Below are 22,712 nucleotides of genomic sequence, written 5' to 3' on the forward strand. Positions count from 1 at the left end.
GGTTCTTCCTCCGAGTCTTATATTCTTTTCTTAAAGTCCTTTATTGCAGTTGTGGGGCTCTTTTATTCTTCTGATTACACCTGGCTATGACATTCATGTTGTCTTACTAAGGTCTGTCACGTTTTATTTAGACGCTGCAGACGAAATTGAGCTTCTTTTCAACAACCATATTTCAATTCTAACCTTTTGCATCATATGCTTACATTCATAGTGTCTTGAGAATGAGTTTAAATTGTTGTATGTATATATAATCTGTCTATTCTGATGTCTATAAAGTGGCAATACCTGCTAGTAGAAATGAAAGTTGATCCTCTGAGCTATACAGATGACAAATTGCCACTGTAATCTCTCTTGAGGAGCCCTTTCACACCAGAGTGTGTTTTCTTCCGACAACCAATAAGTAGCCAAACCTGCTTTGCTTTAATTTCATCTATTGTTTCCAAGCACTAGATGGGGTGGCCGTGGATTTGTATTGAATGCACCCAAGGCCTGAAACACACTTCTCCCTCTCTATTAAATCTCAACCTGATCTGTTAGCATTCAGAAAGGCTCTCAAAACATGGCTTTTCACTCTGCATTAATCCTCAGCTACTGCCTGTTTTTTGTTCAGGATATTCAATCGGCTAGCACCAAGACACCTTCTTAGTATTCAAGCACTTTATAAAATGATATAACAAAATAAGCTCATTGTCTGCTGCTGTGGATTTTTCATTGGGCATGTGGCTTCTACCCTGCAGGGTTTTCCTTGATTTTTCTCTGAATGTATGCATCTCCATGGCAAGTGGTGGTCTGGCTAATGGTTCTGTAGCCCAAATTCAATGTATGCTCTGTCTCCCTTAATGGTGGCCCTGTTCTGTGTCTGCCATTTAGAGGTGCACATCTGCTGACCTCTTTCCAGTCTTCTTCATTCTCAACATAGAGAACCACATGACACAATTTGGGTGTCATCAGAGACTGAGAAAGAGTTCCTATGGAATTAGACATGGGGCAGAATGGAGATCTTTAAAATCACCTAGACCTAGTGATGTGTCCCCTTTGCCTTTTTCCATTTTCCGCAGAGGCAAGAGCAGATGAGGTATGGTTGTTACATCGGTTTCCAGCTGCCTCAAGCATTACGAATATGCATGGTCCTCCATTTCCTGTCGAGCCTCCTTTTTTGGTCAAAAACGTTTCTCCCTTCAAGCAGCCATGTGGAGCTGGCAGTGAAGTTTTCTCAAAATTCTAGATAGCTGAGAAAATACTCTTGCTAAAAAAATGGTACCACTTTCCAAAAAACACTTATTCTGGCTATTGGGCATCCAGATGTTGTCTCTGTAATTGCCTTTCTTTCCCGCTTGTCCCAGCCTGATCCAGTGACACCGCCGCTGCCTGGGTTTTTTCTACTCACCGTTCTTCCAGCTAACAGAAGTCCAGCCCACCCCTGGAGCTACTTAATGCATGCCGCAGCAGGCACATCGAAGGCATGCCAACAACAAGCCCATCCGCGCTTGGACCATGGCCAGCTCCACGACCACTGGCCCCACGGACTCCATGCAAATAAACCATTGCTGCGCTCTAAGCCCTTGACCCCGGACGCCACAACAAAGACACTGCGCAGACCCACGATCCACCTACTGCCACAACACGCACACCAGCCCACCGACCAGTCCCACCCCGAACACCGCATAGACACCACCTAAAGAAAAACACCAACTCACATGCGCCCTTCTCAACACATGCTCACTAGGCTTACACACACACACCAGATATTTGGGATCTCATCTCCACCCTCACACCCAACGTCCTCTTCCTCACCCCACTTCCACACAGGACATCGCCACCACAATACCCGAAAGTTAAAAACGCTCCCATAGCAACAGCGTCAACTGGCCTGGCTGAGGGAACATACGCAAAGAATCCATCCAATGCACAACTATAAATGACGACACCCCAGCCATGAAATACCTCCACGTCTGACTCCAAAACAGACAGCAAAACCACCATCAGGAGGGCCTTCGCCCCTCTGTCCTCCAGGACCACATTCAGCCTTCTGCAACTTCATCGCTGACGTCACCACCCCCCTACTATGTTTTCCGCCGAGACCTCAACCTTCATCTCGATGGTTACAATGACCAACACTACCAACCCCTCAACAGCTTAAACAACATCAGACCAACCCAACTCATTCACTACCCCATGCACATCTCAGGCCACACGCTAGACCCCATCTTCACCTCCAGTGACCACACAAGGTACATCCACACCACAGAACTCACCTGGACTAACAACTCCATCGTCCACTAAAACATAACGAGCTCATGGACCGCCACCCCCAGTGTCCCCGCCCCCACCGCAGCTGGAGCAAAGTCTTATTGGGCACATGGATCAACGCCCTCATCACCACCCACCCTATCTCCTCCAACAACCTAGACCAAAACGTTAAAAACTTCAAAAATTGGATCGCCAACTGCGCTGACCACATTGCTCCCATCTGCAACAACACCCACAGAAGGTCCACAAAATCGGCTAGCTGGTACACTGAAGACCTCAGAACTGCTAAATGACACTGTAAGGAATTGGAAAAGAGATGGGGCACTAGCAAGTACACTACCGACAAGACAGCCTTCAAGATAGCCCTCAACCTCTACCACAGACAGTTGAGAGATTCGAAAAAAGAGGCCTTGGCGCCACTCATAGAATCAAGCCCAAATAACAGCAAAGAACTCTTCAACATTGTCAAAGAATTCTCCAACCCCTTCGCTGCAACAAACAGCATTACTCCTTTCAGGAACTCTGTGACAACCGTGCAAAGTCTTGCACAACCAGGCCGCCAACATCTACAGAAACTTCAAACCCCAGCACAAGGACACCAACTCCTTCAAGCAACACAACAACCCTGCTACCACTACAGATATCCGACTAACCGCCTGTAATTTATAGCGCTTAGAAACTGCAGGAATCGCTAAGTAAAAAACGTTATTATAGCAAAAACTACATAGATTCTCAAAATGCAGTTGAGTAGCTGAACTTCACAGCAATATGAAAAAATTAAATAGAATAGCAAGAAAGAGAAATCAAATTAGGGTCTTAGACATGCAGCTTGGCAGGAGGTCTTGATACTCAATTGGAGTTGCTAAATAAAGGCTTATTATAATTATATACATACTTAGGCAACAAGACGTTTGGCAGTTGAACAGCACAGCAACTAAATAGTAAAAGAGTAAAAAAACATACAATCCCTGGAAATTATAAAATTAAATTTGGCAGCAAGTTCAAAGATGAAGAAAACACATGTATCTATTTTGTACCTGTGAGCACATACACTAGACAGACTATGGCGCACACCCACAAATTAATCTGCCTTTTGTTACCGCAATGGCAATGCTATAAACTCTATTTACTTCATGTGGCAAGCTATGAAGGTAGCCTGAGATATAATCAGCGGCCATTTGTTTACTTTGAACCCCGCTGCTCAGAGGTGGTACTACTCTCAAGTCGTGCTTTAGAGCAAAAAAAACCAACAAAAAAAATCTGCTGCAGCCATACTCTCTAAATTAAAATACAAGGGGGGCCCAATATTGGGCGCGGAACGTGATGGAGCAATTTTAAGAAACACTCCAGACACATTATCACTCGGAGGCAGACAGTGGGACTACGTGGCCTCTGTCGCCTGTAGCTCAATGCAAGAGGCATGTTAAAATTACATAAGATGGAGTCATCCCAAAACTAGGAGGAGTGGAGGGCGAAACCATGTATTATCCATGATAAGCACATGTGGAATGCAGACACCAGAGCATAAATTCAGACACTAGTTGACTTTTCAACAATGTTTAAGAATTGGTCTAGACAGTGTAGGGGTACAAGGCTCATGCACCTAGAGAGGGTGAGAGAGAAAGAGAATGAATAAATAGTTTGTCATGGAACAGGGAAACCTCGAGATGGCCTCCATGTGACTCCCGAAATGAATGGGCAGGGGGAAACAAGATGTCAATATTCACCACCGCCATGCACAATTCAAGGCCAGTCATTTAATTTTGGTGAGCCTTCTCTGGGAACAATGAAGGATCATAGTCCAACTCCCAAACCATACATCAGAAAATCTCTCCACCGGATCTTCCTACACACTGCACGTCAGAGGTCCCATGCAAGCAACGTAATCTGCTGAACAGCCTATGCTGTACTTGCATCCAACCGGGCCCCTGCGTGGGTCACCCGGTATCAGTGATGGCACAGTTCTTTGATAAACAGGGTGGCCAGCACCAAAAGGCTCCCACCCTCACACCCATCCGTCACCCACGTCCATGCCCACTCCACTTATATTCCTGAAAAGGGCCTAAGAGCAGATGAACAGGAACTATTTGGAGTTGCTAACTCTCACCAGAGGGAGCTGGTCACTGATTACTCTCCGATTGCTGGATTCACTCTTAAAAAATGAGAAGCGCTCCAATGGGTTAGGCAATGCACTTTTGAATTGTCAAGCATAAACCAAAGCATTGGACTACCAACTTAGAGAGACATTCTTTCATGATAATAAAAACATTTTTTGCTCTGTGCTATTATAAAAGTGCTTTGTGTAGAACAACATATATAACCTGATACTCATTCATTGATACTCAAAGGATTAGAGACAGAGTTAGACATTGTTAGAAAGTCACCCTTTTGCCTTTTTCACCTCCATTTTTAGGTCTTGCCTAGAAAGCGCATGCACTCTCTCTTCGAGACATTCTGTTTCTAGATCACGGGCTTGAAGCACCTTCCATGTTTTCTATTGGTTCCTGTTAACCCCTTCGACGCTCATGACTAGCTCAGCTCGTCATGAGTTACGCCTGTCGTATGAACCGCGGGTTTTCGTAAATGTCAGCGCACAGCGGGAAAACCCGCAGCGCGCATGTAGTTAATGCCCGTTGTAAATGGCAACTTCTGATTGGTGAATATGGTTAATTAGTCCTGCCTTACGCTGTTTTGGGCCCTTTCAGCAAACAGCCCCTGTTACATGTGGTGGTCTTTTTTTTTTTATTTTAGTTTGTGGCACGATTTTACTTTTTTTGTTTGCCTCTAGAGCTCACTCCCACCTGGGCAGCAGAGAGCACGCATAGAAGGCTGTGAGGGGAGGTGGGAGGGGAGCGGGGTAGCTTTGCCAGCAAACTCTGCGTAATCCTATGCGTAGATCTGACTTCACTTTTCACATTTGCAGTTCTCATTCCGCCGTTGTTACTTATTTTTTTTGTGTTACGGAAATTTATTTGTAAATATCAACACAAGTTCTTTTGTTGGTTAATTAACTGGCACGGCGGCAGCATGCCGACCGCTTCAGGAGGTGCACAGCTTTTTTTGTTCTTTGATCAGCACAGCGCATGCCACGCTTCATCTTTTACCATGGCGGCTGCACTTTTTTTCCCCAACAGCACAGCTCTTGCCAACTCCCTATCAGGCCCTCCCTTCCCTATTCAGTCTCGTCTCTCCGGCCTACACCTGGTGATCGGCACCGAGGACTCCAGTATGTGAAGCCCCTCCCTTTCATATGCGTTTGTTTGTAGTCTATTATTTTTTTTGGTCTGTTGGCTGAAAGGCTACTGGAGCTGCACCCGAGCCAGCCTGGAAGGAGTTGTGATCCAAGATGGGTGAAAACACGACATTAATATCAGATTAATTGTATCATATTGGGGAGGTAATTTGCGTTGTTCCAATGATGTACTTTGCTCCAGGAATGTGCGTTGCTCCAATAATGTGCGTGGCGCTGTGGCAAATCTGTGCTTTTTAGATGTGTGCTGGGTCGAGGGCACCTACCACGCCGCAGTTGCGCAATACTGTGTGGAAATGCACATCCCTGTGTTGCACAAACAGGACACAATTCTGCAGGTCTGTAAAAGACACATCACCAATGTTTTCTGCCACATGTGAACAGCACTTCGTTACTGGTAAGATAGGTAAGCTCTCTGCCCCTCCCTGGTCCCACAGATGATCTAGTCTAACTTGTTTTTAGCACTAAAGAAACCCAGATTTACCTATAAGGTTTATCTATGTGTCGCAAACAGTTATGGACAGCCTATTTTACACGCTGAACAAACTAATTAATTCATGTTTACCACTGGCTCCTCCCTCACAGTTGCCAGGTATCCTCGTGCCATGTGTGACACGTTTGCGTAGCCGTTCCCGGATTTAAGCCAGAAGCTCTTTGCTTTTTGGGACATGTAGTTTTGTTTTTGCATGTTTAGGTATGGGCATATAGTTCCATGGATGCAGAGAACCATGGTATACATAGTCCCAGGACTGTCCGAAAGAGACCTGTGTGACATGAGGCCACGTGCAGTACTGTTTCTACTTCTTGGTGTTAGTATGTTGAAGATTGCAAAGATAATAGGCCCCAGAAGCGCTTCAGACTCCGTTTATTATCCCTAGAGACTCCATTACCTACAAGTTTAGTGCAACCTTGATCTTTGTGCTAGATCTGACCGTAATTTTTAGTAAATAGCTGTTTAAAAAAAATATATATTATTCTCGCTCTGTATTCACTGTTGATGCTCCGGTGTTCGCCTCCATGGAAAAGCTTTTTCTTGCTTCAGTGAGGGGCTGTCCTTAAACAACAGATTCCTAAGTGTCGCCCCCTTTCAGCTTTTATTTTGTTTAGTCTCTGCAATATAAGTTGTGGGATTTTTGGACCAAGACATTTTTGCTGTTTTGCTCCCACTTCAATATTCATTATCGGGAGAAAGCTAAAGCCTCTCTCTTCCTTTCTATTATCACCCACCCCTGCTGCGTCATTTAGCGTTGTTGGAATGTGTGACTGGGGGTGGCGGGGCTGTGCATGGGGCTGGTAGCTTTATTGCGGCTACCTAGATCTGCTGTAGCGTGCATCAAGGAGCTTAGGGCTCAACAGCAATGCCCAGCTGGCTGTCCATGACTGCTTCTTCCGTGCCATCTTGCCTGCCGGCATTCACCACCTTAGATCATTTTTGTTAAAAAGTAGTATTTGCATGATTTGATGTAAAATGTTCATAATGCAGCACACTATGCACGCTTTTGGGGGATTTGTAGTGTGGAGTTACAGAATTCACGACCTACATACTCGTAGATCCGAAACACAAAGGGCTTTAGTGTCTGCTTCTTAACCCCTTCCACGCTCAGACGAGCTGGGCTCGTCATGAGGTAGCCTCCTCGCACGCTCATGACGAGCCCAGCTCGTCACGTAACATGCGATTTATAAAATCTCAGCGTGCGAGCGGAATTCCGCCCGCACGCATGCGGTTAATACGTTCCGGATCTGCAAGCTCTGCCACCTGCCCCCTCCCCCCTGTAGCTTGAATGCTGCCAGAGATGTGAATTGCACTGCATATGTGACTGATCTCGATTGATTGATTATGTTCCCATCCACCAGTTAGCTCTATTGAATATTTGGGTGGCTTAAATAGATGATCCCTTTAGTCTGTATAGCAATTCTGCCAAAAGCGCAACCATTAGTTTTGTTACCAATTTGCCCAAGATCAGTCTTTGATCGGGTAGGGCGGCGACTTAATTGTCTTAAGACAGTAAGAGCATCGCTGCGGGCTGTTGAGGCACATGGGAAGTGAATGTAAGGGTGTGTGGCGTTAAGAGTAACTCTGACAAATTTTTATCTTTGTTAACCAGGTTTGAGTATCCGCACCGGCCTACCATCCTGTGATTATTCCTGCTACAGCAACTTTCAGTTGAATGTTTCTATAGCGCCTACATGCTACTGAATTACGCTTTAAATGCGCTTTGCAGAGGAATGCATTTTATGCTAAGCAGCATATCACAATCTACATACAAATGCACAATACCCACCAGAACTGACATAAATGATGTCTGTAATTAAAACTCTTTGATTAAATGTTATGCTGATGTAAGCTTTTTCCTTAGTCTGTAGAAGTGTTCAGGGAAAGTGCCTATCTGTGCAAGAAGGTCATCAGAGCACACGTATATCTGTCTTTTATAAAATTATTTTCATTGACCAGGTTACAGGACAGCAGTGTTAAATGCTTGCCAACCAACAAAACACAAGTAAAAAACGTTGTCATTTACAATGCCAATAGCTCGAACTTTTACAAATGGGAGACCGATTTCATAGCAATTGCTTGTCTGCTGAATGATATTGGTAGTAACTGACTCTGATTGTATCCTGGGCTCTGCTAACCAGGCCTAGGGCAATGTTTAAAAAGGTGCTTGTTATAGGGCACACTTACAATTGGCAATGACAGACCCTACACAACCCTAGTAGATAATAGGGCGAGGGAGTGTAATCTATCTATAAGTCCCTAGTATATAATAGGGCATGGAAGTTTACAGGCCCAGCAGATTACCTTCACTTGCATGTGTGCACTGCTGAGTTCCTATTGTCATTTTAAAGGCAGCCTGGCTTTGTAGACTGTCTTTAAAAGTAAATTGTATGCAAGTTCGACTTGGGTGGCATGGGCACTTAAAAAGTGATAAGCTACCTTATTTGTTACATATTGGGCATCCCCAAGGATTCCCCTAGGTGTGAGGGGGTGGTGGTGAGGGGGGGGATGTAACTATAAGCAAGGAACTTGTTTTGTATTCCCTGGTGAGGGAAATAGAGCCCATTTATTTTTTTACCCCATAGTCTAAAGTTGCAATATGTTATTTCGATATAACTATTGCTAAGAAAGGAATAAAAATATCATCCAAAGACTTAAAGGATTAGTATTGATCAATCCAACAACTTGCCACTGTTGAATTTATTATAACTAGTACAGGAGAGAAGTTATGGAACATTTTTCTTCTAAAAGCAAAAATCTAGCCTTCTAGTGGTCTCTGCTGATTGGCCAACCTTAACATTCTTAGCCAGGCTGCTCTAATTAGGTGATTAGTGGCCTTGTGGTTATCTGATGGATAGCGCTCTGAAGCGGAGGAGGATAGGTCACAGAGAGTGGGCTAGTGAAAATCTGAGCAGATCAGTAAGGAAAGCCAGGCCTACCTAACCCCACATCCTGTTCCCCTGCCAGATAGCATGCTTAGGGCAAGGATTTGCAGAGGTCAGGGGGAGGAGAGCTTATGGGAATGAGCCACTCTGTGGATTGGTTTAGCCTCTTCTTACTCCTCTGGAAAGAAATCTGTATTAGATTTTGGAAGTGCAGTGCTTTGTGGACACCTTTAGAGGAAGGTGTCCTGCTTTTGGGTGGCACCCAGCATCTCATTGGATGGAGGTGTCCCCCTGCTTGTCTCCCCAGAACACTGGATAAATATGTGAGCTGCATAGGTTCTCAGATCTGATGCTTAAAAACTACAAGGAGACTGCCGTGCTGGAATCTGGATCTGCACCTGAAGGGCCATGCTCTGAATGACTGTGCATGTTGCACAGTCTGGTACTACAGCCCTGGGACATTGACTTGCTTCAAGAAGGATTAAGGCATGGATTCCCTGCAAGCTACAGGTTAATGGAGTCTACTTACATCATCTCCACCAAATGTTCCCATCTTGGAGTGCGTCCAGTGGACTGTTAGGTGCATTGTAGCAATTGTAGTTCAGACATCCCAGAGACCATCTATGAGTTCAGACCTTTGGATTGGTGTTTTGAACACTTTGAACCTACAAGGAGAATTTCAGGAAGCATCTCCTGAAATTTGGAAAACGTTTGTGAAAAAGCTCCATGAGGTGACTGACCCGAAGTCGGGAGTCAAGGTGACTATCTTCAACCGCGACCTGTATTTCAGGTTCGTCCCGCCCCAAAGTTCTAGACTTCCAGGATTTGACCAGGGTCTCGCAGAAAGTCAAGCCATCAAGCCCTCACTAAATCTGGCCTGCTGTGGAGGGTTGAGCTACGTCAGAAGAAAAAGTTCCAGAAAAGTCTGAAGACAAAGTTCTGACCAAAGCCTCCCACTTAGTGTATCCGACCTGGGCTTCGTCACAGACGACTGTGTCCCGTTCAAGCGCTACCAGATGTCTCGTAGTGGTGCTACTTGTTTTTAAGCACTATAGAGTGATTTAAAAATGTATACCTCTGGTTCCTACATTGGATGTTTTTTATCTTGGTGTGTATTTGTACATAAAAATACTTCCTATTTTTATAAATTGATTTGCGATTTTTATTGTGTTTTGTGTTTCTTATTTGATGTGTTGGTATTTTTAAATGCTTTTCACTCCCATCTCCTTGGTTAGGCCTACTGCTCGTTGCCACCTACCAATGTTTGAACAAGGGGATAATTTACAGAGACCTTTACTGGACCCCATACGGTGTTGGTAACTTTATTACTAGTGTTAGGTGCATACTAACTCCTACCAATAACCCACTTTCCAACAGACATAAAATAGTACAATTGAATGAAAGCCTCTCTCTAGCTGTATTTTTTAAACGAAAAGAATTCAGAAAATAGTGCTCCTATGGACGAACTAGAAAACTAATTTGGCCTCTTTAAGAACTCTGAAAGCTGGGACATCCCATCATGCCCAGCAGAGAGTAAAGAATTTCGCCTTTTTCAACAACACTTATGATTTTTCAGAAGGATCTTTTTGCGATTGGGTATTCAATACATGCAACATGTCAAAAAAGGATGACAACAACGTGCATGTTATGATTTTCTATTCTAAAAGTATTAAGACATGTGTTCTACCTGTCATAAGATACAATTGGAGGAGAGCGTAAGAGCTAGAACAACTGACATTGGAAACACAGAGAGGTAATTTTTAGGGAGTGCAGCTCTTTTAACCTGGGAAAAGGGCTAGTTTTGTACTGTGCTGACCGGGGAAAGAACCTTTTCGAACTCACCAGCCCTCTTGAGGAGGCAACCTCGATCTTACAATGGTCACCGTTTCTGCCTGAAGTAGACATGGCGGCGCAAATTACGCTGTACCATTTCCCTGCCTCATTTTGAGAAGTCAAGATCTTTGGGTCAGTGTCCAAGCTACCTTGGATATCAGACTTCTAGGTTCATACATTCACTTTGAGTGTCTTATCTTTTCGTGTTAACACTCCCCATCGGCATTGAGCTCACAAATCCTGGAAGTGGACAAGGAACTTAATTCAGTCTCCGCATCCTGCAGATGATTACACTGAAGTCATCATCCCTATTCCTGCATCCGAGGATACTTCTCCTGTGCTTCGCTGGCCAAAAACAGCATTTTCTGAATATGCTTTGCAAAGCCTCTGTATCTTCAACTTCCCTCTTTTATTGCAGAGCATAGTGATCTCTGTCCCTAAAAAAACTTCCTATATGATCCCAAGATCTCATATAGGTCCTCTAAGCATTCTTCTTTGTGGTCTAGGCAAGTCTGTCCTAGTGAAAACATAGTCTTCAAACAGACCGCAAGGGATGTTTCTAAAAAATGAGATGGAAAGGAAGGTGGCTTGAGACAGATTATTCCACCAACATTTCCGAGAAGATAATTACAGATGCACATTCTTATTGTCTCAGTCTTTTCCATAAACCCTAGACTTGATTCCATGGAGTGTAGCTCTCACAGTTCTGACTAGCAAGCCAAAAAGCTTGCTACAGAGCAGAAAGTAAGTTCAATATCCAAGCCTTTGCTGACGTAGTGCAGACTTCAGTGATCTTTGAATCCATCAAAACAAATCATACGGCTGCAATCATTGTTAGTCTAGTTTCTGTTCTGCTAGAGATGGCAATGAGTACTTTCTATGATTATATTCCTGGCTAGATCAATGCAGACAGGCCAACATCTCCGTAACCATTAGAACTGGCACAGCCTTTGTCCAGTTAAGAAAACACCAGATGACTGACCAAGGAATACTAGATCTCTGCTTCCCTTACCATTTACTGCTCTCTGCAGTCCCCCTCCCCCACCACCATTTCTAAACAAACCTAGTTGATAATCTTAGCCACCTGCCTTGTACAGATCTCGGTCCCCTCCAGCTAGTTGGGACTATGCAACTACCTGCATACAAGAAACATCTCTTGATACTAATACACACTTTGGAACCTGTTCCGAAATTACCTAATCTAAATGTTATTTGATTCCCTGGAAGTAGTAAAATCAGCCAAGAAGTGCAATGCAGGGGGCTCTACATCTTCATCTGCTCCAGAGAAAGTCAGCAGAAGATTGTATATATCAGTTTCTATTTTTATGACCTCCAGGTTCTTCAGTCGATTTACTTGTCAATTATGATGGTGTTTTATGGAGTACCATGTATCAAATTATGTAGTTATTTGCAATAGAAAAAGGAAGTGATTTTCAAGAAATTGTCACGATAATATAATGTTTTTGCCGAATATATTCTCATCATGAGTCTTCTGACACAGCCTTTTTATTGCAATGTACTTCATGGCTGCGCCTCACTTATTTTTTCCCCAACACCGCTAAAGAACCTTGCCTTTCTTTTCTCAAGTCTACACCTTGAGTCGAATAAGACCGTGTGTCCCCTAGATGAATACATAATATAGTAGACTGGTACAAGAGAGAGCCATTCCCATTAAAAAAGGGTATAATAGGGTTGCGTAATGTCCCATTATGTCGCGTCCTATTCGATTGCACCTTGAGTAGGCTAAATATATATATTTTTTCTTGTGCCATGCTTTTTACATGGTGTGTACTTTTTTAACGTTGTATATTGTATTGTCTTAGTCATCATTAACGCTGCTGTAATATTTATCTTCAATTTTGTTTTAATATTTACAGGTTTAATTTAATAAAACTGCACCATCGGTTGGTTGCTACTAAAATTGCCTATGCTCTTTTTCTTTCTTTTTGCTAAATAACTCCTTCTAGTGAATCTTATATTTCAAATAGTTTGTTACATACCAGGCAAATATTTTGACAGTCCGCTTTATGAGTTTGGGTATATTTTGCAAACTTGTGTGTAGCTCAGAAGCATTATTTGTTGTAAAGTTTGCATTTAAAAGTCTGAACTGAAGTGAGGCTTGATTTAAACCTTTTTTTTATTATTTGTTTAATTATTCCCAATATTCCTTTTCACAGACACTACTGCTTAAATACCCCAGAAATTCTTCCAAAACTACTACTTGCTGTCAAGTGGAATTCTAGAGATGAAGTAGCTCAGGTACTGTAAATGTGAATAACATATGCTCCTGTGTCAGTTCGTTCTTTGTGTTTTCATTGGTCCAATTGTCTTTCACATGAATTTGTGCCGCATCATGCCATGCCCTCTTCCCTAAAGGAGTGCAAAGCCGATGTAAGCTATTTAACCGGTTGTTTTTTAAAATTATCTGTTTATCTGAACGATCCATAATGATTTTAGATTTAAAGTAATTTTACATCTCATCTGAGCTGTCCCCATGGCCTTGATGCAAGCTAAATGACTCTGCCAATTCAATCAGGAAAGAAACATTTGTTAATAGTTCTCTTGCTTTATCCTTTCAGATACATTTGTGGTCACTGGTAGAGTGGCCTGGCTTAAAAGGATTTTAAAGAAGCTGGTATAAAATGTGCTGTTTTCATTGCACATCTTAAGCCCTGCTTGCAGATCCGAAGTTGTCTTATTACAAACCTGGTGTGTTGCTTCCCCTAACTCAGTCCTACATGACTTAATTCATACCCTTCCCGTTTCATCACAAGACTGCCAAGCAAACCCCCTTCCTGTGCCCACTCCCGAAGCCCCCCCTCTTCTCCTACAGTGGTCACCTCATTAATTTCCTGTATTATATTTTAGTCCTTCAACTGTTTTATTTGTACCATCTAATATAAATAACTAATGTAACTGCAGTGAGATGTGGGAGGTGTGCTATTCACCTTCTCCAATCCATTTCCTAATTGAAGTGGTGATCCTAGCTGTCTACGGTGGTTATGCCTTGTGGGCGGGTGTACCTGACTGTTATTTTCCCAGGTTCTGACTTAATGTGTTACCTTAGTCTTGACTCATGTTGTGTTTTTCAGTCTTCATAGATGGGTGAATGGGAACATGTGTAACCTTTGGATTTAATCTCTGTCTTCGTTGCATGCTTTTTTCACTATCTCGTACTGCTCTATGCTAACTTCTTTCTTGCTTCACTTACTGCATCCACTCTTATTTGTATTCCTGTTTTTCATTCAGTGCTCTGCCCACCCTTTAGTTCTGATTTTTCAAACATCCATGTTGTCTTTACTTTTCCAAGTTGAAATAACTACTCTAAAGAGGACTTAGACACATGATTTATTACATTTACAAATTGTGTATCTTTGATCTCAGTTGTGCATTCATTTTCTAAATGATCCACGTACGTCTATTCCCACCAACTGGAGATGCCTGTGATCTACCAATCTGTTCACTCTTACATTGTTAAACCAATGGAACATTCTTCCGTGTCTCTTTCCTTCCCCCTGCTGCCTGATATCGAAGTTTGGAAAACCACTGTCTTTTCCACACCTTTTTGTTTCGACAGGCCTCTCAATATTCCTTATTTGTGAAGTTAATATGCAGAAGAAATCCTGTGCAAGAGGAATCCATTCCCTTTGTTCACTATAAATGAAGACTGCTAAAAGGTAGGAGTCTCAAGTCTGCACTGGCAATGAGGACAGTCAACAAGGCTTATGCTGTGCCACCAACCCCGCTCGTTCTTGCGTGGGTATTTTCATTCAGGCTTAGAAACCCCGAACCAAGTCTGTTAGTAGCAAACAACCTTTTGCCATGGCACTGATGTTTTTTCTTTGGATATTAAGAGAGGGTTGTCGCATCCACATTGCTGGATTTGCACTAACAGTAAACTTGATGTTAAATACTTTAAAGACCAAACTCCTTTTGACCCTTCGCATTGTAAATGTAGAATGAGGAAGGAACACATAAGAAGTCTCCCTTTATCTGGTTATTGCCGAGGAAATCCTTGACCAAGTTTGGATTTAATGGGTATAAACACTCCGGGATCTTTTTGTTTATATTGCCAGTGCACCAGGGAAGGTAATGAAGCTTCAGCTAGCAAGTCTGTAGTAAGGTCTCTAAAGCTGCCTACAAAACGTAATCCGAGACTGTCTTTTGGATGACAGTGTGAGTGCATGGGAGTAGTTTGTCCCATTCTTATTAGTTTCCTTGACTTGACTGATAGAGACTCTGATTACGGAGTACGGGGTTAAAGCTCAAAGCTTAGGTTTACCCTTTATTGAGATGTGAACTGGTAGAAATATAGCTCACTCTCTGTTTCATGTAAAGTTCTTTCGGTCACATCTCGTCCACTGATGGTAGTGGACCATCACTTAATAGACCCTCGTCCCTAAAGGTTTTTATGAAGGTCTCCTGTTGTCAACTTTCGCAACTTTCCACTGCAACTCAAATTAATATAGGAAGTACCTACTTCGTATCAGAAAATTAAAACCATGATAAGTAACTTTAAAAAAAAAAAAAAAATTATGGGATCAAATGTATTTTATTTTTGATTTGCTGAATTCACAAAAGTATTCATAAATCGATCATGGTCTTGTTAATTTAATCTACTTTGTTGTACAGTAACTGTGCTTATTCAGTAATTGCATGATGAAGCAGGACATATTTAAAAAAAACACATGGACACACACATGCTTACATTTTGCGGTATGATCAATCCTCTTCTATTGCTTTGTATTATTCAGCGTTTTAGTGATTGTGTTTGGAAGTGTACATGTAGTTTTTTTTGTTTTTTTTTTTAACTATGGGTGTTGACCACTCAGTATAACCCACTAGGACGCCTGCCATTATCCCACAATGTCCCAATATATGGCCTCTATTTTAGATCACATTTTTCCACTGTTGGGTTTGAAGTGGTTTTTTGAATGTGCTCAAGAAGAAGACGACACACTTGAGAGAGAGAGAGAGAGAGAGAGAGAGAGAGAGAGAGAGAGAGAGAAGAGAGAGAAAGAAGAGTACACAATCAACAAGACTATGTGAAAGTGATTTGAGCCAATGGGACAGGAGCAGGGTAGAGAGAACCAGATTTTTTTTTACCTTGGTCTTCTCGACCAGTATGGATTATAAATAAGTGTGGAGCTGTTCACTTTGAGTTTCCTCAACACCTTTTGGAGATAATGACCACGTTATTAGTTTCTCTCCAACTGCCATCATATATTTTGTCTTATAGAAGACAATCTGTCAGAAAGTCTGCCGCCCATGTTCACTGTGTAAACAAAAAACTGTGACATATTGAGAATAAATTATTCTCATTTACTGGACTGAAATAGAGATGTTTAGCGATTTGGAACTCTCAAGACAAAAGAAAAATGGCCCATGATTGGGGAGGTGCGTTTTTCATAAGAAGAGAATACAGAGGCATCAGTGGAGGCTCCGGTGTAACATCATTCTACTTCAGAGATAGAGGAGGTATCCTCATACAATGCTGAGTGGCAACATGGTGTCACAGCAAATGATCCTAAGAAGTGCTCGACATAGTGCATTCAACAATCAAAGAAAAGAGTGACACACATTAAACGCCAAAACAAAAGCCAGTCAAGTGGTATGACCGAGGATCCCATCTTTCTTTGTCCAGAATATAACAGAAAATCCTAAGGGCACCAGCCTGACTTTGGAGGAAGATCAAAGGGGAAAGAGACTGCATCGATCTTGAAGGAAATGAGGAAGGCTAACACCACCAGTTACAGCTGTGTGTATAAGGTAGGCTATCCTAGAGGACAGTTTTTTAAAAAGTCCCCTGGTGGACACCCTTTAAATGGTCAAAATATCAATGGTAAACATGTCAAAGGCAAATCCTTTGAGGCAGAGAAAAGTGAAGCGTGCACAAGTCTAGGGGTGCCTCCTGGTACAAAACAATTAATAAGTCTGTGTCTATTACCTCCAACAGCTGTAGAAGGCAGAGGAAACAACTTCTATAACAAAAATGTGAGTGATAAGCCAAGTAAAATATCATCACCACAAAGAATTAAAAAAATGTCTACCTAATCTGAAATTTAAAAAAAGGCAGCATCACAAACGAGATCATGTACACAAAGGAGGTGGACAAGCTACTCCTCATGGAAACAATAGAAGTAGTACCTCCTGAAGAAAAGAACAAAGACTTGTATTTAGTTTTCTTCCTTCTAAATATGCTTCAAGACCAATTGTGAATCTGCGATTTGTAAGCAAATTTGTAAAGACACAAAGATTGAAGATAACTGCCCTCCACAAGGTCATACTATTGTTAGAGCAAAAAACATTTTTCAGCAACATACTAAAGACATATACTTTTGTATGCAAATGCATGCATCTCAACAGTAGTTCGGCTTTAATTACTCGCGCAATAATAAACTTGAAATTTTAAAAAGCATCTCAACAACAGTTTCTCTGGTTTGTCTTGAAATAAGTCTGCACCAAGGATATTCATTACATTTCTGGTGGTAGGAGCTGCACATCTTAGACCTTCAGACATCAATGTGCACCTATACTTTGACACTTGACTAGTGAAGAGTAATTTGTTTTTGCAATGCTTCAGTCAGCATGAAAAATCTTCTCCCGTTCCTCAGAAACAAAACAAAGTGGATTTGCCTTTAGAGAAGACACTGACCACACCAACTGTCTAGGTAGTTATGCCACTGTACAACTAAATACTCATTTACCAGATGTCTCAGTCTCTGACTGTGAAGATCGTAATTAAACTGCTGAGAATGATGGCTTCATGCACATCTTCACAAGAGGCCAGTTCAGGAGTGCCTAAACAGTTAATGCTCACAGGACAAAGTGGAATGGGAGGATCTAGTGCTTATAGCAAACAAGGTACAGAAAGAGTTAAAATGGTGAACAGATAGTAAAATATTGAACAGAAGCCACTAGGAATTTCACTAGGAATGCAGGTGCACATCTGGAACACCTGCAAATCTGGTCGCCAGTTTGTCGTAATCCTGGTTGCACTTGCCGAGGTGTACCTGCATGGACTAAGTGAAGTTTGTATGCAATCTTTCTCTTCATGGTACTAGACTACAGTGGACGCGCTGGATATTCACCGCATGGCTTGAGTGCGGTTTTAATTGTGGTATATTTCTATTTTCGTAACGAACAGTTTGGATACTACCTGATTCGGGTCAGTTTCCCGGTGATGAGAAACACGACATAAGAAAGATACGAAATTTGAGCCCTGAGTAAGTCTTGGGATGAGACACCCATCGACAAAACATGTGTTGGCAGTGTGCAAAGGACCAATAAGGATTGAACATTTAATATTGCGGACTCTATAATCTGGAGGATATTTTTCACAATTGTGTATATATTTGTGTGTGCTTAAGGCTGTTTTATCGTTTACTAAATCCTAGGGTGCCCAGGGGATGCAGGGTGGACATCCTTCTTTTTATTCTCCGTTAATAGCCTATGTTCACTTCACTTCTAATTGACTGTCTGCTATCTGTATATTTATATATATATATTTTCTTTTTGGTGTTGTTTTATTTGTTCCTTTTTGACTTATATGATTTACAGCCCTGAAGAATCACAGGCTTTGTTATGATGACGAAACACATGTTGGCTGGCGTTGTTTTTCACTTCTAAAAAGGATACCATCCACATAAACAATTCACTTGAAACCACCGGTGTCAAATTTTCCTATGATTACTTTCACTGTATCTATACTGTATATTCCAAAACATGTGCCCAGTATTTGTTGTAAGAGTTCTTGAGCTCTTGGGCCATGTTCATGCTATATAAAACTGCAAAAATAAAAAGCATATTATTATTGAAGAGATTCATGCTGCAAAAGAAACTAGGGCCAGATGTACTAAAATATTGGTAGGTTTTTGCAGCCAGTATCTTGCTTTTTGTGTGAACTGACCTACGCACAATGTATTAATAGGTCAGTTTGCAAGATACAAAATCATTGGGGGGTCTTAATAATTAGGAAGGCTGCAAATTGCAACCCACTGTGTTTGGCTATTGTCACGGGTATGGTGGCTTTCAAGTGTCAGCAGACATGATCCTTGAGGGAAACAGTACTTTTTCATTTTTTTTGTGTGAATAAAATGTTCATTTTTGAAAAACATCATTGAGAGTTGGAAGCGGTCCCTTTTGCGAATGAGTTGCTACACCTCAATTTGGAAATCAGTAACTTTTTTTTGGGTGTCCCCAATGAAAAATTTCCTAGCTATCGTTACAGAAAGTTGCAGTTCTGTTGAGATATGAAGGAGAGGATTGTGCTGTCCTTCTTTCACTTTATTTTCCACCACCCATACCAAATCCATACAAAATAAGAAATTCAAAATACAAAATAAGAAATTCTGTTTTCCATGAACCTTAGGGAAAAACAAAGCAGAAGAAATCCTGTCCTTAGACTATGCAGTCCTTCCACATATAGTGCTTTATTGACTTTCATGCCCCCTGTTTCTTCCAGCAGCCGGTGGTCCGTTGCTTCTTTGGGGCCTGGTTGGTTTTACTGTGGATTTTCACTTATGCTTGAATACTGATCTTACTGTTTTGCATAACCATGCCTTTCTCTTTCCAGTGGGCCGCAGGAACATCTTTCACTCTTTATGTGACCCCGATTTTTCTCTCCTCAGTCAAGCGGGGTCTAGTGGTGCAGTCTACAAGCCACCAGAGGGCGCCAGCGCTTCAGCATATGCACATAAGTGAAGTTGCGCTCCTCACCCATCGCAGTCATGCGAGTCAGCTACACAGGATTTCCTGCTATGAAAAGAGCCTATTATGAGGAATAACAGAACGTGCAGATTTACCCGGGGCACAGACCCAACTTTAATGAACCTTTGGCCTCTAAATACACTGGAATCTCCCTCCGCCCCTGCAAAACTAACCCTATAATTTAGGAGTCGGACCACTACTATACAGGGGAGTATATCTCCTATCTGCCACTCAATTACAATTTCTGTGATGCAGTAGACTCTTCAGTGCACAGGGCAGTGTTGGAGGTCATGGCTCCCCTAGAGAAGATGCATCTAGATCTTTGGGCGTAAGAGGAACTTTGGACCCTCAGGTGTCTCAACATTGAGGGCAGTCTACTAGCCTGCCTCAGTCCATAACAGGAACAAAATGGAAATACTCCTAAGGAGTGATACTTTCAATAGGCTCAAATGGGCCTCCCTAGTGCATACTTTTGATCCTGGGGACGTAGTGACTCTTACCTCCAACTACCACCCCCCTTCCTCCACACCCACCCCCAAATACTCCTGACTGGGTCGACTCTCAAGGGCGACTCTGATGGGGACGTCAAACGCAACAGACTCTGGAGGCCCTCAGCCCCCACCCCAACTAACTGGGAACGTCACAGATGACAAGGTTTCTGACATGCTTGGATCCAGAGGATCCAAGCATGTTGGCTGCACCCACCATCAACGCCCAGGCCTATGAAGGCTCGACGAGGCCCCCCTTCACTTTGTTATATTTGGCCCAGAAAGAAGGGATCGGCGGCAGATGAAGTCTCCAGGGCCTAAAAAGACTCTGGGGGTGGGGGTTAGGGGGGGATGCGTACCCCTTTTTATTTGGTTGGCCCAAGGGAGTGGGCCCCCCAGGCCCAAAATAGATTCAGTGAGGGGATGTCTTGTAATTTCTAGGAATCCCCAGGACCTGCGCGTTTTGGGTGACCTAAACTGAGGGCTTGGTGTCCAAACCGCTTCCGGCACCCCCACAGGATATGTAAGCCTTTAGACCAGCTAGCTCTACAGTACCACTACCACCCCCCTGTATCCTACAGTGGTGTATGTAGTTTCTGGCAACCACTGAACATGACAACCCTGATTGTTGAGGAATCTTGGAAAACAGTACAGTACAGTACTTTTCGCTCAGTCACTCGTGCCTACTTATTCTCAGAAAGTACACAAGGGGCAATCAGGACGTTTTCAATAAGTATTTATTGGTCAAGCTGCAGTCTTGTGTAAAACATATTTGCTGCGTCAATCAGGAGACAGAAGCATACGAAAGAAATCACAAGTACTAATGTGGTAAATAGTACATACATTTCTACCATACCGCTAAAAAGATGAACATATACAGTTCAGATGAAATAGTTGCATTTGCATAATCCTATAATGCGCGCCCTAAGTAATTTGCCTGAGTACCTAACCCAGATATGTAGGGGTAGCATGTATATGTGTGTAGATATATATGTATGTATCTAGCCAAGAATCCCCTAGGGAAGAACCAAATCCCTCACCTGATGGTTGAGAATGAAGAACCCCATCTCTGCTTCGAGGATAACACCCTGCAAGGGATGTCAGACCGCTGCGCATTGAAGATTCAGCATGCAGGCCCATGTCGGCATGGAAGGAATTCTCCTCTAATTTGCAGGAGAGAATAAGGGTCTTATATGCTAGAGTGGTCACTGCTGGATTTGGATTTCTTCTAGAATCGATATGTTCTGAAAACAATCATAAATGTGTTTCAAAACAAATGCGATCATGCACAGCTGGCTGTTGGCCAAGGATGAAAAAAGTGGTGACCCTTATACAGAATTATGCAGTGCATGAGGGCATGTTTATGTACGTCGGGTACAGGAATTAGGATCGAATACTAAGAGCCTGGATTTTAAGAGACAGGAGCAAGCTACTATGTAAAAGGTTACCTGTTTCCGAACCTTTGTCGTGTGGATGGGACAATGTATGTAAAAATGGGTATACATGACAGGACTAGCCTAAAGGACATGACACCCACTCCTCATCAAAAGTTCAACTGGGTCAGCTGAATAATAATAAAGGTAAAGCTATAAAAGCATAAAATCATATTAAGCTAAGATACTAAAAAGCATTTCTTTAAAAGCCTGCTACAAATGTACATTAAAAAAAAACTATTTTCCCTAAAAGCGTTTGAAATGGTCCTCTAAACTTTTATATGTTATTACACTGAGCACCTTGAAAGCCATTATGCTAAGTTAGAGTCGAGATGGAAAAATAAAAGTCACTTTCGACCTTCAATTTGACAAATGTTTAAAAAGTTGCCAAACAGTTCCCAGCTCAGGAGAGGCTAGATTGTTTAGGAATCCTACGCTGAAGTCTCAACATCAACGAACATCGTATCCACAGGAGGCAACCCCTTCAGAACTTCCACTATCATGTAAAGTGAGCAAAGATGGTCATCTCCGGTTCCCACAGCAGCCGCCGGGGAAAAATTAGATGCCTGCACGCCTGGAACCGATGCCTGTACCTCTGGAGCAGAGTTGATATCCTTTCCAACATGAGCGGAAGTTTCCCTTGGAGGCTGTAGAAATGCCATCATCAATATGGGCATACACTGGAGACAACTGTATACGTGGGCCTGCAAGGGATTCAGGAGCACTTCTATGTCCGGTGGCGCCACCGATTGAAGTGTCAGGCACAGGGTCCAACACACAGCCAAATCCGCAGAAGAGGCAACGGAACACAGGCTGGACACATTCTAGCCAGACTGGTCTAAAAGTCAGGAACCAAAGCTCACTCAGCTCTCAAAGTCTAGGCAAACCCAGGGAGAACACCGTACGCTCACGACAACGTCGTTCCAGCAGTTTTCTCTCCATGTTTTGAGTAACTGAGACGTCCATCACAAAGCAATAGGATTAAAGTGTATGAAAGCTGGAATTACTCCGAAGATGATCTGAAAGGTGGTTAAGAGATCTGATCCAAGACGCTTAAATAAGTGTACGATCCCACTCGTATCAGACATGTTAAAGATACGACGAACCATTTCTCTGAAATGGATCAGGAAGTTTGTATGGACCAGGGCCTGTATCTCTGTCGAAGACGTTACAACCTGGAGATCAAAAGTCTCCCGGGCTGAAGTTAAGGCCATATTTTGTTGAAACATGGCTTTCAGTCTGCTCAGCGAATCAAACCTTATACTGGAAACATTCAATGACAGCCACAGTGGTGCCTCCCTAACTGTGCGAGCCAGAGTAAACAATACTTGCTTACAGCAAACCACCCTGAAGTTTATTATGACTAGATAT

General features: G+C 42.6%; 1 protein-coding gene across 3 annotated transcripts in view; it reads left to right on the forward strand.

Moving 5' to 3' along the window:
• Positions 1 to 22,712, forward strand: part of PIK3CA (phosphatidylinositol-4,5-bisphosphate 3-kinase catalytic subunit alpha) — a 339,084-nt gene that overhangs the window by 179,206 nt on the left and 137,166 nt on the right. For all 3 annotated transcript variants that reach the window (XM_078665664.1, XM_078665663.1, XM_078665665.1), the window contains exon 10: positions 12,889 to 12,970. In XM_078665664.1, coding sequence (XP_078521790.1) covers positions 12,889 to 12,970 — 82 coding nt within the window. The remainder of the gene's footprint in view (positions 1 to 12,888; positions 12,971 to 22,712) is intronic.

Source organism: Lissotriton helveticus, chromosome 11, assembly GCF_964261635.1.
Source record: "Lissotriton helveticus chromosome 11, aLisHel1.1, whole genome shotgun sequence".
Taxonomy (NCBI): Eukaryota; Metazoa; Chordata; class Amphibia; order Caudata; family Salamandridae; genus Lissotriton; species Lissotriton helveticus.